Raw genomic sequence first — 15,273 nt, 5'->3', positions numbered from 1 at the left:
AAAAGCTTCCAGGACAAAATATACCAGCAGTCACTAGTCCGATAGGCAGGTTACTCATCAAGATAGCTTAGTGAAGGTGTTAACTGATTATGTTTTTGTCAGATTTTAAACTATTTACACATAGAAATAATAAATAATCACATTTCACCTTTCTGAACCAGTTCAAGACTTTATGAGCAAATGTTTTCACCTTTGTAACGCAGCTGTTCTCCATGACCCAGTAATGAAGACCCAGGTAGAGATAATAACCCACTGCCATGGGGACACAACTGGTTGTAATCATCTGTAAAATGAATAAAATTGACTATCTAGTAAATGAAATTATGAGAACATTGCTTTTGTTTTATTACAATCCAGAGAGTCATCCTCATGCTGTACCTCTTCCTATAAGAGGACAGGGGTGAATCTCACAGTTGTCCCCCCAGCCGGCGCCGGCTGTACAGCAGCACTCCTGCTTGGTGGTGTTGCGAGACAAGACGTTGTTGCAGAAGTTTGCGTCATTTAAGTTATAATAGCAATCCTTCCTCTCTTCGGTTGATCCGGGGGATGAAAAAATTGGCTTTATGTCAGGAACGGCTATAAATGAACAAAGAAAGCATTTCTTTAGCACAAGGATTACATTCTGTGAGAAAAATAACCATTTGCAGATTTTTAAAAATGAGCTGCAGTTCTGTCAAACATTAGTCACCCTATTCCAGATTTCCTCCTGCTTATTGTAGTTTACTTACATTTACATGTTTCAGATCAAACTAATTTAATATCATAAAAATATAACCTGAGTGGATACCAAATGAAGTTTTATAAAGAAGCTTTAATAGTAATTAAACCCTTTTTAAATAAGGAATAATGAATAATGAGTCACTTTTTTGAAAAATGAGTAGTGATCCCCAAAAATGGCCTGCAAAAATTAAGAGCCCATCTACAACTCATTCAGGAGGTTTAGGGGCAATTATTTTACATTAGGCAGGTTGGTATGGATGACTTTTTCTCTTAATAAATATAAATCATGATTTGAAAACAGAATTTTGAATTTACTCAGGTTATCTTAACTAAAAACTAGTTTGTTGATGTGAAACATTAATTTGGACCAAAAAACAAAAACAGAAGAACTGTTTAAAGGGACAAATATTTTTTCACTGTAAGATCCCACACTTTAGTGGCACATCATCACGCTGCGATAGCTTCAGACTACTTTTGCTTTCGCCCTGCATCCATCAGCAGGCCCTGCGTTATCCTCGCCTGCTCATTTGTCCACAGTGATGGGCTCAGGCATTTCACTCTTAAGCTGCTGGCTTAGCCAAATGGAAACACTGGCATGTGAGTCAACACACCAATTTGGACTCACATGATTGATTCACACACGTCAAAAGCAAACAGAGGAATGTGGTAAAAGGGTACACAGAGGCATGACCAGGGTTTAGTGGCCAAGAAGAAGAAAAAACATCCCCGACTGAGGGCGTGCCACTCAATAATGAAAATATGCCCGTTTTTGTGTATACAATCTGTATTTCTATGGCTCAAAAGCCTTTATCTCTGTTTTTAAAATGATAAAACTTTACATATTTTTAACCTTTGTACTTAAGGTCAATTTAAAAAAAAAAAGGAACAAAGTGTCAAGCTGTTGCTGCCAGTAAGTACACTTTATCTTTGTTTGGCTTCTGCGTAAAGTAACTAGGTGTGCAAAGGTTTTGCTTGGTTCTACAGGGGGACTTACTCCATCAGGGATTAGGCTAATACAAAGTTATGTAGGTGAACCACCCATGGTCGGTGGAAGCCTTTAAAACGAATGGATACAGACAGGTCTAAAAAACAGTTACAGAGAAGGCTATGTCCTCCTTGTCACCCTTGTTTGGATAATAAGAGACGGCTCATTAAATCAGGGAAAACCCCGTCTCCCAACGATAGGATGGAGAATTAAGTCTGACTCTGACTGCTTGCTCTGCTTTAGTACCCATGGAGCGGCATTGGCTGGTTTCAGGATCAAATTCCTCATTGTCGTTGGGGCAGATGCACAGGAAGCTTCCGTCGACGTTCTCACACAGGGCCTCCCCGCACAGCGCCGAACTCATCTCACACTCGTTCAGGTCTGAAAAGGGCAGGATAGGAGTCCATGAGGTCAGGAACAGCAAACAGTCAAGCATGTAGTAAGCATGACTGGCACTCAGAGTGTAAAAACACAGCGCTGCTGTGTTTACATGAGACAGACAACTAAAAACCTGGCATAGAGTGAATACAGACTGAACAAGATGTTATGAGGACTTTACAGAAAAGGAAAAGGTGGCACAAGGCCAAGAGCGAATTTAAAAGCATTTAGAAAGTCCTCAAGACCTCTTTGAAAGTATACAATAAAGTCAGGCTACTTTGAAACATAAAAAACTGGGTGGTTGGGAAATTTTGCACAGTACTGAAGAAGATCTGCTAAACCTTGCCAGAACCATCAAATAACTTTTTTTTTATTAAGAAGAGTCTATGGCCCGTTAACTTCTGCAACAATGTATCAGTATAATGATGGATTAAACAGTCCTCTGTAAGATGTTCACAACTTTATCCCTGAACTGTCTGCTGTGTTTCTCGGTCTTCATGATGCTGTTTGTTCACTAATGTTCTGTAACAAACCCTACAGGACTTGTGAAAGTTATTAGTTGCTCTAGATTTTACTTCGGTGTATCGGAGTTAAAGGGGCTGAATACAATATATTGTTTTGCACTTTAAATTTAATGTACCACTTTGTGTTGGTTTATCACATAGATTTCCAATAAAATACATTGAAGTTGATGGTAAAATCACAAAGTGTGGAAAAGGCCACTTTTGCAAGGTGCAATGTTCTCTCCACACTGCTCTCCACTCAGTCTGGAGTAAACATGGAGTAAACATAGAAGTTATTATTTAGGCTAATTAGCTAAGGAAACACAACTCTTACAATATAACCAAAGTATCACTGTTTGCTCTTTGTTCTCTTTCTTATTTTTCTCATATTCAATGAACGGCGTTGCAAGGGCTTTTTTTTTTTTTTACCAGATAAGCTACATTTTTGTTCATCCGGCAGCTTGAGAAGAATTCCCTACTTGGTTTTCCTAGCAACCAGCCTGGGTCTAGATGCGATTCTTACTGATCTATAAAGGAGTTATTTATTCAGCAGCTTGTAACCACATCCTGCAGCCAGATAGCAATCCTGATCGGACAATATGTTCAGTAAAAATTAATTATAAAATGACAGATCAAATCCTGTCCTTTATGTGACATGTGATAAACATGTCAGTGCTGAAGATTTTTGTTTGAGTGTTTGTTTAAATGACTGGCATGACTGATCAACAGTTACTGGAAATCTTTATTTTCACTAATTGCTGCAAGGTGTCAAACTACATACTGCCAGCTTACGTTTGGCACTCACAGATATAGAATATGGAATCATGTTCCTTGGAGGATAAATTACATTAAATAAATGAAGATTATTTTTGTTTATTCACAGTATTTCAACTTTCAGGATTTCTGGAACAGTGTATAGCATTTCAGCTCATATTTACACAGAAATAAAGAAAATTCAAATGAGACCCCAAAAAAAGCCTTTTATATTTTAAAATGAACATAAAGGACTGAAAATGTTTAGACATTTCACTCTGGAAGAAAAGCAATTCTAATATGAAATATATGTAGGAACCCTGATTTGCAAAAATGTCGGGTACAGCTTATTTGTAGAGAGTTTCACCTCCTGTGACTTCACTGACCTGTTTTTTGTAAAGCCAGGAGTGCAGCAAATGTCTTGTATTTTTAATTACCTGAGCCTAACTTTCAGCAGATGGTAAGTTTTAAAGCACAACCTGTGTAACAAAACCATTGCTTTGTGAGAATGCATAGCTTTTTTTTTTGCTGTAATTTACCTTAATTGACAGACGTTTCTCTAAAAGCATGCACAATACCTTGTTTGAGAAGTGGGCAGAGTGGAGAATTGTTATTTTATGAGCAAATCTGCCTGTGCTTCAATATTCAGAATCAGAAGGATGCACAAACTTATATTTGCAAACATTTGGCACCTGCAAATAACTTCATGAATTTGAGTTTTTAACCACTCGATTATTGAATTGATAGCAGCTACATACCAACACATCTGGTAATATCTCCGGGTGGATTGGTGTAGCCTCTGTCACACTGGCAGCGGAAGGAACCGTCTGTGTTCTCACAGAAGCCATGGCTCCCACAGATGGTCTCATTGTTGCATTCATCAATATCTGCAAGAGAGGTGAGCACAACATTAATATTTACACTCTCAATCTGCACAACAGACTTTCAAACTGCCTCCGTAAACACAGGCCGTGCTTCTCCAAAATAAACACACCACATGCAAACTGGCACTCGGACCATAATATGGCAACAGATCACTGCCATCCTAACATGTCAGAAACAGTGTACAGATAGGGTAAATCATTACAGGGGTTTTCAAACTTTGCTGTTCATCATTTAACTTGAAATATTTACTTTGCAGCCAATGAATGAAGCGTGGATCTGGGAAGCTGGAAGTTAGTGTTCTTCATTGTGGAAAAAGAGTGAGAAGTTGCAGCCAACGTGCTGATGCTTTACAAGCAGCTTGGGGAAAATAGATCTCAGATCTGGCAGAAAGACATTTTCTTTCTGGCAAATATCAAATCCAGCCTTATCAATAAATATGCTAAAATCAGACCTTTAAAAAAAATGACCGTCAGAAAGCTGAAGGTGCTTCTTAGAAAATCTGGCTGATATCAAGCACATTGTATGGCAGTATATCGTAAAGCAATTTTAATATATCTGAAGTACATGCTATTTGTCAGTGTGAAAGAAGCTTGTTGAGGCTGTTAACACTGGACCTTCTTACAGCCCTGCTGATTCTCCACCAAGTGTTGTTTGAAGGCAACATTTGTTACCAATTTCTTACACACATGATTTAGTATTTCTTGGCTTCTCCTGCAAAAGGAGAGAAGCCAAAGACCGATACAGCAGTAGGGTTAGGTTGATTATAATTGTTTAAAAAACAATCCAAGAGTTTATTGTTCACACTTTTGTCATATGAATTTGTCCTCTGGTCAGTTAGGCATGCCACTGGTTTCTGTCTATTTTCACACAGGTTGCCAAGCCCGGTGACGCAAACTCTGTCAGTTTTCAGTGTTAGTAACTCATCTCAGGTGATTGGAAGCTTGAGAAAAAGACAACTACTTCAAAAAATTAGGAAAAGAAATAAATTTTGAATAGTTTTACTAGCAGCCGTGCATTTCTAATGGTAAATAAAAACGAAAACATCAAGTCAACTGATTTATAGCGTGACCTGCCCTGCTCTTTATACATAGTGCCATTGAAAAATATTCATATGCCTTGAATTTCTTTCACAGGTTACAACCAGAGCAACTTATTGGTACTTTATGAGACAGACGAACACAAAGTAGACACAAAAAACATGTTTTAACACAAAAAGAAAATATGGTTTTCAAAACATTTTAAAAACAGAAATCTGAAATGTTTGGCATGCATAAGCAAATATTACACTGCTAGTCTTTAGAGGTCAACCAGCTTTGCACAGCTGGGTAATAAAACTTTTAAAATGACTTTATCTTTGAAAAATAAATAAATCTAAACCATTCTATTGTAGCTCTTGCTGTAGGTTTACGGTCGTTTTCCTGCTAGAAGGAGAATCTTGCTCTAGCCTCAGGTGTTTGGCAGTCTCCAACAGGTTTTTTTTCTAGTATATCCCTGTTTTTAATGTCATTCTTCTTCCTGTCAGGCCAGCTTGTCTGTCCCTGATATAGAAAAGCACCCCCACAGCATAGTGCTGCCACCACTATCTTTTACTGGGGGGATGGTATGGTGTGTTACAGCCTAAAAGTTTTAATTTGGGTCTCACCTGTCCAAAGCATGTTATTTCACATGTTTGATGAGTACCCAGAAATGCCTCTTGGCTACCTCCTTGATTAATGGTCTCCTTACAATTTAGGGGGAAGTCCAGACCTTGGGAGGTTTGTGGTTGTACTATATTCTTCCCATTTTTTAATGATGTACTGAGGAGCAACAATCAGATTTTCAAAATCTAGTATCTTGTTTTATACCCTAACTCTGCTTTAAACCTCTCCACAACCTTATTCCTGAACCTGTGATGAATACAAATCACAGGCCAGGGATCACAATTTCATATGATTAGTGAAAACGTTAGGAGTAAGGCTTTCTTTGCACAGTACTTTATTGTCTACGCTAGTCTTCTTTTTTGCCCCTGAGTTTTCACAAATGCTGCATCAGTTAAGAAAAGATAGAAAGCGGCCCAGAGAAACCACAACCCGTTTGATTTGAATGGTGAAGACAGCCAGAGTCCTGTCTTCTCCTGCAGAACAGACAACTGCCTTCTCGGAGCTCTTGGGAGCGCTAATCCTGAGTCAAAGTTTCTGTTCGGACTTGGAAATTTCTCTAACATACCTCAGGGGGTCAGAGACAGGGGTTCCCACAAGCTAATAAAACCACAAAGACAAAATTGTCTTTGTTTTGCAAAACCTTTGACAGGAAATGCTAAAGAACCAAAATTGCTAGACTTGTGGGCTTGACTGGCTGCAAGATGAGAAGATGAAGGATGAATAGAGGCATACTGTGCTGGAACCACCAGCCTACTCGGTTTGCATGCTTGCTTGAGAGTTGAACTGGTGTAGAAGCTGAAAGAACATTCAGAGAAATATTCCCAAGGTTGAGTCAAGGATAGAATAATTAGTAGAGTTTATGCAGCAGTTTTCTAAATTGTGCAGAACTCAAGTGGAGTTGTGAGTGTTGGAGTGATACCGGCAGCCAGCTGGGAGGTCTGAGAGGGAAGGCTAATAAACAAAATCATCAGCATCTGAATTCAGCGTTTCATTCATGTGTAAAACGGAACAAAAATTTGCTGCAAACCATATGCTGCGATGAGATGCAATCAATTTATCATCCCTGGAGGACTGCGAGCGTCGAGAACAAAGCAACTATAATGACCTTTATTGTTTGGTGTATCTGAATATTTGAGTGTCAGGATTACTCAACAAGCCATCTGGATGTGTCATCAAAGGAGCATTTAGTGTGCTAATCACAGCACTAATGGTTTATGGGCAAAAAAATGGAAAATAAAAAGAAAATGAGATAACTTTCACCAAGAGCTAACCTTACCCAAGCAGGATTTTTTAAAACTCTTTCCTTGTAATAATCACTTGCGTAAGGACACTTCTGGTGCTGTAAATTGCCTGAGGGGGAAAAATAACTAAAGCAGAGAAGTTTAACAGAGATGGGAGAAGCTGATGTTAACAAGACCCTTATGGTCTGACCCAGGAAAACCTGCTTCCTGGGTCCGGCAGTGCTTTGATTTCAGTACGGATAGGGATTATAATGAGGTCCTTATTACATGTCTTCAAATAAGAATTGTGGGGGTGAAAATGCATAGATGGGTGACTGGTGGGTCACCCTACACAGACCACACTTTCCCATAACCTTTGGCAACTCTTGGCCTAATATTCAAACATCAGTAGGCAAGGATAGGGTGAGGGATTCTTCTCATGGAAGAGTACTTAAAGAAAAACAGTTGCTCTAAAATTTGTGCAAGCCTCTGATAACAAGCCAGGGTTTAGTAGATGAATGGGTGATTAACAGGTTTCTGAAGCACCTTGATGGCCAGCTGATGAAGTGCATGCAATCCTTTCAATTAGGAAGTTAACAAGCTCCAAGTAGAAAGCACATACACTGAGTAGACCTACTTTACTCTGACATACCCGGGGTTTTTGGTTTCAGAACACGCGGTAACACTTGGGTTACTCAACTCTGAGTCAAAGTTGCCCGGAGTTAAGCACGAGCGCGAGTAAATCAGAAGCCCTTATCAGTGGAATGCAGATAACATAATTCAATATGGAAACGAGAGGAAATAAGAAGTGCGTATTTCTCGGCACTCGAATTAGAAATATGTTGGCATATGGAGAACATCGGCACATATTTAAGGACAACGGGACCGCATCACCGTGGCTACAGCAGTAACGTGCAGTTTGGCCGGCCGACAGAACGAGCCGCCCCACCCCACAGCTACGGAGGTTAGCTGCAGTTAACCCTTTGTTCACTGTGGATGCTTTCCTCAACTTCATCGCCCGGACAACTTTTCCTTAGCACGGTTCACGTAAGAGGTTGTGTTTTGGGCAGAGAGAAGTAATTTAAAATGAAAAAATCAAAACATTTTTCGCTTTATGACGTTTGGTTTTTCTGTTGAAAGTAAGCCATCTTAGTGCTAGCAGATTATCTGTTCAGCACATGAGCTCAGTTAGTGTGTTCTGTGTTTTTTTTAAGTTAAGACAAACTTCATTTAAAGGGTGATTTTAAACACAGAAGATCGGCCATAACGCGCCGTCCGCGCTTATGCATTTTAACCCCTTTTATTAGTGGTATTTTAAAGGTATGTGTTTGATTCTGATGATAAGTTATAAGCTTCTTTTATTAGCTTTAACTGCTAACAGTTAAGAACGAGTGCTTGCCTGCTAAGATCACTTACCCAAAAAGGTTGTAAGTTTTCAATCTAGGAAATAATATTTCCCTAAATATTATATTACTAAACTTGATAACTAAGTAAACACCATTAAGCCCCATTTCTCAAGAAAGATTTGGTTCTTATTGAAAATAATATTTCCTTAAATATTATTTTACTATTTCCTTAATAATATTTCTTTAAATATTATTTTAATAAATAAAGGAAGCTAATTAAACACCGTTGAGAATTGGTCATCCAGAACATTGGTTTTATTCAGCAAATCATTCTTTACAATATTATTTTATTAAAATAATGTTTTATTTGATCGTGCACTGTGAATGGTTGTCTAAAGGTATACCAATTATTGCTAACTAACTTAACTTCATTTCCAGACTCTTCAAGATAATCCTTGGTTCTCAAACATAAACATTGGATGGTAATGTTGCATCTCTCTTTCGGTCATGGTTTTCAACCATCTTTGATCAATTTGTTTATATTGTACATAGCCCATTAGTCTTCGTTATTCTTTAATTCTGCTTGGTAGTTTAGTTGGGTTGTTTTAGCATAGTAAAGAGTTTATTGATTAAAATATGTTTGACTTTGAGTTGACTTATTTTTGTTAATAAATTCTTGTATTTTCAGTAATTGTGTGAATTCAGTCCGTGTGTGTGCAGAGCTTTGCTGTTCAATAATGCTAGAGCTTGGCTCATCCCTTTCAATTTTGTCCTAATACCACTGCCTTATTGGGCTGGTATTCATAAAAGTTATGAACAGGACCGGTGACAAAGGGCAGCCCTGCCGGAGTTCAACATGCACCGGGAACAGGTCCGACTTTTTGCCGGCAGTGCGGACCAAACTCCTGCTCCACTCGTACAGGGACCGGATGGCCCCTAATAAAGGGCCCCCGACTTCATACTCCTGGAGCACCCCGCACAGGGCACCACAAGGGATACAGTTGAATACCTTCTCCAGGTCCACAAAACACATGTGGACCGGTTGGACAAACTCCCATGAACCCTCGAGTACCCTGTAGAGGATATAGAGCTGGTCCAGTGTTCCACTGCCGGGACGAAAACCACACTGCTCCTCCTGAAGCCGAGGTTCGACTATCGGCCGGACTCTCTTCTCCAATACCCTGGCGTAGGCCTTACCAGGGAGGCTGAGGAGTGTGATCCCCCTATAATGGGAACACACCCTCCGGTCACCCTTTTTATGAAGGGGGACCACCACCCTGGTCTGCCAGTCCAGAGGCACTGTCCCCGACCACCACACAATGTTGAAGAGGCTGAGCTTCAGGCCCCGCCCCTTTCTGGCTGAGTGCAGGTCTGGGTGTGTCTCCCACCCTGGTGGCAGCAGCCTGTTTGCTCCAGGTGGAGATGATTAAATTAATTGTTTGGAGGTACTCTCTAACACATGAGCTGCTGACAATGTGTGAGAGAGGTGCTGGAAAATGGACACTGCAGGACTGAGAAAGCTTGTTTCAAGGAAAGGAAGGAGCCAGTAAGCTGCAGACTGTACTTGAATATACAGGGGTTGGACAATGAAACTGAAACACCTGTCAATTTAGCGTGGGATGTTTCATGGCTAAATTAGACCAGCCTGGTAGCCGGTCTTCATTGATTGCACATTGCACCAATAAGAGCAGAGTGTGAAGGTTCAATTAGCAGGGTAAGAGCACAGTTTTGCTCAAAATATTGAAATGCACACAACATTATGGGTGACATACCAGAGTTCAAAAGAGGACAACTTGTTGGTGCACGTCTTGCTGGCGCATCTGTGACCAAGACAACAAGTCTTTGTGATGTATCAAGAGCCACGGTATCCAGGGTAATGTCAGCATACCACCAAGAAGGATGAACCACATCCCACAGGATTAACTGTGGACGCAAGAGGAAGCTGTCTGAAAGGGATGTTTGGGTGCTAACCTGGATTGTATCCAAAAAACATAAAACCACGGCTGCCCAAATCACGGCAGAATTAAATGTGCACCTCAACTCTCCTGCACCAGAACTGTCCGTAGGGAGCTCCACAGGGTCAATATACACGGCCGGGCTGCTATACCCAAACCTTTGGTCACTCATGCCAATGCCAAACGTCGGTTTCAATGGTGCAAGGAGCGCAAATCTTGGGCTGTGGACAATGTAAAACATGTATTGTTCTCTGATGAGTCCACCTTTACTGTTTTCCTCACATCCAGGAGAGTTACGGTGTGGAGAAGCCCCAAAGAAGCGTACCACCCAGACTGTTGGATGCCCAGAGTGAAGCATGGGGGTGGATCAGTGATGGTTTGGGCTGCCATATCATGACATTCCCTTGGCCCAATACTTGTGCCACTGCCAAGGACTACCGAACTATTCTTGAGGGCCATGTGCATCCAATGGTTCAAACATTGTATCCTGAAGGTGGTGCCGTGTAACAGGATGACAATGCACCAATACACACAGCAAGACTGGTGAAAGATTGGTTTGATGAACATGAAAGTGAAGTTGAACATCTCCCATGGCCTGCACAGCCACCAGATCTAAATATTATTGAGCCACTTTGGGGTGTTTTGGAGGAGCGAGTCAGGAAATGCTTTCCTCCACCAGTATCACGTAGTGACCTGGCCACTATCCTGCAAGAAGAATGGCTTACAATCCCTCTGACCACTGTGCAGGACTTGTTTATGTCATTCCCAAGACACATTGACGCTGTATTGGCCGCAAAAGGAGGCCCTACACCATACTAATGAATTATTGTGGTCTAAAACCAGGTGTTTCAGTTTCATTGTCCAACCCCTGTATATAGATAGATAGATAGATAGATAGATAGATAGATAGATAGATAGATAGATAGATAGATAGATAGATAGATAGATAGATAGATAGATAGATAGATAGATAGATAGATAGATAGATAGATAGATAGATAGATAGATAGATAGATAGATAGATAGATAGATAGATAGATAGATAGATAGAAGACAAAGAGCATATAATAAAATTATAAGGGCTGCATCACATATGATCTTTACAGCACAAAACCACAATTAACTGCTATGTCAACTACATTATTTTTGATTAAGAATAGAACAGAAAATACATTATTGTCCCACAGTGAGGGAATTCAGGTGTGTCAGCAACACTGCAAAAGGGCATGAAAGCATTCAGGTTCATACACCATTAAAACCATAGAGGAAGTTACCAAACTACAGGCTATAATACCCAGTCAGGAAAAACAATCAGGCTGTATAGTAAAGGGGAATAAATCTCAGGATAAATAAAATTTATTTTTGAACATACTGTGTGATTATCGACAAGGCATACTCAGATTAATTAAATTAGAGGTGCAATGTAGTCAGGTGACATTGGTGACAGCATCAATGTAAAAATGGTGCAATATAATATACAACATAAAACAAATAAAACATAATCTCCTCTATTTAGTGAAAGAGCAGTGACAGTGAGTGTTATGTATGACACCAATTAAGCCTGGAAACCCAGAAATATATGAGTAGATAATGCTTAAAGTCTCAAAATAACATACAGATTAATTTACTGCTTTCACTTATACCTGCAATTCTGTGAAATTCTTCTTTTATTACTTGTTCAGTTTTTCAGATTGCAAAGCTTCTTATAAATGTCCAAGGGGCTCCTGTTTGAAATACAATGTAACTAAACCTAAGCTATATGTGATGATAATAAAATAAAACCCACCTTCAGCACAACCTTCATCAGGGATCAAACCACAGTATCCCGTGTGACAGGTAAGGCCACAAACCACTCTGCTAAGGAGTACAACCTGACTCCACTATATGTTTGTGATTGATATCATGAGTACCTCTGCTATACGGTAACAGTGGGAGTGCAACGATAACATTCCTAACAGCACAACATACAGATGCCTTTGAATGATTCTCTGCATCATCTATGTTATACAAACAAAACGAGAACTGAGAATAATATTGAGATACATTATTGACTGTGGCGAAAAACGATGATGCTCAAAAATATATTCATCCAGAAAATTATGAGGCATCTAATCTCGGTCTGATCACCCTCTCCTGACATAGATTTCTGTAGAGTAGTTGCGCTCCAACATCTTCAGTCTCTTTCAGAAAAGATAACGCCATTTCTGACACTTTCCTTGTGCCAGATCTCAGCGAAAACGTAGACCAAACCCAGGGTTAGTTCAACAAACCCTGCAACGGAACAGGGTTAGTTCAGGGAGGACGTTGAAGGGGTAACTTCACTCAGGGTAACGGCTACCTGTCTTTCTTAAACTGAAAACTCAGGGTATGCACATACTTATCCCAGAACTTACTCTGAGTTCTCGCTAACCCTGCTTTCTGAAACGGGGTCCTGGTTACACACCACTAAACTAATGTTTGTTGAAGCAACTTTTGGTCTCAAGTAAAGAATTCAGTCTTCTTAACTTGACCAATTGTAGTGACTCTGATTAAGCTGATCTGAGAGAGCAGATGTGGAGTCATCTGAAGTGGCATTTGAGCAAGAAATGTCCTCACAATCTGGTAGATTTGGAGAATTTTTGAAAAGGCCTTCTACAAAAAATTACTTAATAGTAAGATTAACTCAAATGGTGCTTCAACAGAGTATTATTTTTAAGGTGTGCACACTTAGGCAACCAGATTATCTTTTAAGTGTACATGATATATGTCACATTAAAGGTAAAGTGGTTTATCATATACTTTTATCCTTTTTTCTTACACAACAAAAATAATGGCAAGTTAACATGGATTCGTACACTTCTGTGATCCACTACAAGATTCACAACCTGTCTAAGGTAACAACAAATGGAGCTTATCTGGTATATCATGGTCATACTTCTTGGCTGAAAAAAATAACACGTTAAAGTTGTCTAATGTCTATACATTTAAAAGGTTGGGAGGTTGGCAAGAGTTTAACCACAAACAATTTCCTCTTTAAGGCAAGTCTTATTAAAGACATGGCATAGCTTAAGAGAGGTTATGACTATGAGTGTGACTAAAGACTAAAAACAATTACCACAGCATCATAGAAGGCTTGTGTGCACTCATTATAGCACAACTGCGGGTGACGTTTGCTGTGGGGACAAAAAAAATTCTGTGTTTTTCCTTTTTATGTCATGGCGCCTAAATCTAAATGAGAACAGAGCAAGGAGCAGAGCCAAAAACAACCGCTATCCCCTTCGAAGGCATAACACAGGCCCCTGCAGAAACAGCAAATTACAGCGTCTGCTCCCTTTTTAAATATCGGCTGATTTTTACAAGCAGGCAAAAAGGCCATGAAGTAAGTGAGCTCCCCTTCTTGGACTTTTATTGAAGTGATGGCAGCATCTCCCACATATTCCCATCGTGAGGTAAAACAAGCTGCTGTTGAGTATGGTGTTGGGCAACCTCGGGGTAAGAAGGCAAGTTCTCTAACTGGAGCTGTGAGTCAGAGCTGAACTGGGAGTGTGTGGTGCTGGATCTCGTGAAAACACAAGCATCAGGATATATTAGAGAGATGGTAATTTTTTTTTTACCCCTCATTACTTTTCAATATGGAAATCAAATGATCTGATGCTGCAGGCCGTATCCTGCCGCAAATCTTATTCAGTCCCCTTTAGTCTGATAGCCCTAAATAAAGACCAGTGCAACCAATTGCATTCAGAAGTAATTTTATAAGTTAATTTTCACATTTTCTGATGTTACAACACTGAAAAAAGAACAACAACAGAGATCAACCCATCAACTGCAAACAGAGAGAGTTTCACTTAACTGTAAACCCGTGGTCATCGTCTTAAAATGACAAGGAGATCAAGGAGAGCAGCTTAGAGGTCTGCGGCAACTCTGGAGGAGCTGCAGACATCCACAGTTCTGCTGGGAGAATCTCCCAAAAGGACACTTAACAAATGTGGCCTTAAAGGATGAGTGGCAAGAAGAAATACAGCACTGTAAGAATGTGCTTTAGTCAGATGACACTAAAATAGACATTTTAGGCCTACATGCAAAAAAATATGCAAACTATACACATAATGAATGAAAGGGATGCTGGTCAGACTTGAACAAAGGGTGGTTCTAGAATAAATTTTAGAGGCTGCAAGGTTCAGCTTTCAGCAAGACAAAGATCCAAAACAAACAACCAGAGCTACACTGAAATAGTTTAGATCAAATCATATTCATGTGTGCAGTCAAAGTCCAGAAATGAGTCCATTTGAGAATCTACAGGAAGACTGGAAAATTGCTGCCCATCCTATCTGACATAAGCTTCATTTATTTTGCAAGGAAAAATCCAAAATTGTAGTCACTAGATGTCCAAAGCTGGTAGATACGTACCCCAAAATACTTGCTGCTTTAACTGCAACAAAAGATGATTCTACAAAGTAACAAACCAGGAAGCTGAAGAAAAACATGCTGATTTTTTCAGATTCTTATTTGTGAACAATTTTAAAAAGCGTGCATCATTTTCCTTCCACTTTACAATTATGAGCTACTTTTTGTTAGTCTCTCATATAGAGTACCAATAAAACACATTCAGGTGTGTTGTTGTTTATCAAGGGGTCAGGGCCCTTCTACTAAGGTAGACATTGATTGATTATGTTTGCTCCATACAGCCTAATTGAAAATAAATTTTAAGAGTGCAGAGGTAGGCAGGTGGTTTCAGTCAGCTCTTATCCCACTAAAGCCAGTTTTTATCCCACTTGGCAACCGCCAGCTTGTGCCAGGCAGACAACATGATGAACAAATGAGCCAAAAGGCCGCCAAACATGATAAGAATAGTGATGACAAAAAGGCAGAAGCTCATTCTGTCACTAGGTAGGGCTGGAGCAGCAAATAC

General features: G+C 39.8%; 1 protein-coding gene across 1 annotated transcript in view; it reads right to left on the bottom strand.

Annotated features, from left to right (window-relative positions):
* LOC124855485 (latent-transforming growth factor beta-binding protein 2-like) overlaps positions 1-15,273 on the bottom strand; it is a 122,666-nt gene that overhangs the window by 5,537 nt on the left and 101,856 nt on the right. Inside the window, exons 28-31 of the mRNA XM_047345385.1 lie at positions 4,098-4,226; positions 1,952-2,086; positions 379-576; positions 191-283 (exon numbers count right to left, since the gene is read on the bottom strand). Of these exons, the coding sequence (XP_047201341.1) occupies positions 191-283; positions 379-576; positions 1,952-2,086; positions 4,098-4,226 (555 nt within the window). The remainder of the gene's footprint in view (positions 1-190; positions 284-378; positions 577-1,951; positions 2,087-4,097; positions 4,227-15,273) is intronic.

Source organism: Girardinichthys multiradiatus, chromosome 19 (genome assembly GCF_021462225.1).
Source record: "Girardinichthys multiradiatus isolate DD_20200921_A chromosome 19, DD_fGirMul_XY1, whole genome shotgun sequence".
Taxonomy (NCBI): domain Eukaryota; kingdom Metazoa; phylum Chordata; class Actinopteri; order Cyprinodontiformes; family Goodeidae; genus Girardinichthys; species Girardinichthys multiradiatus.
The sequence above is the reverse complement of the archived record's forward strand: the minus strand, read 5'-3'. Positions and strand labels throughout refer to the sequence as shown.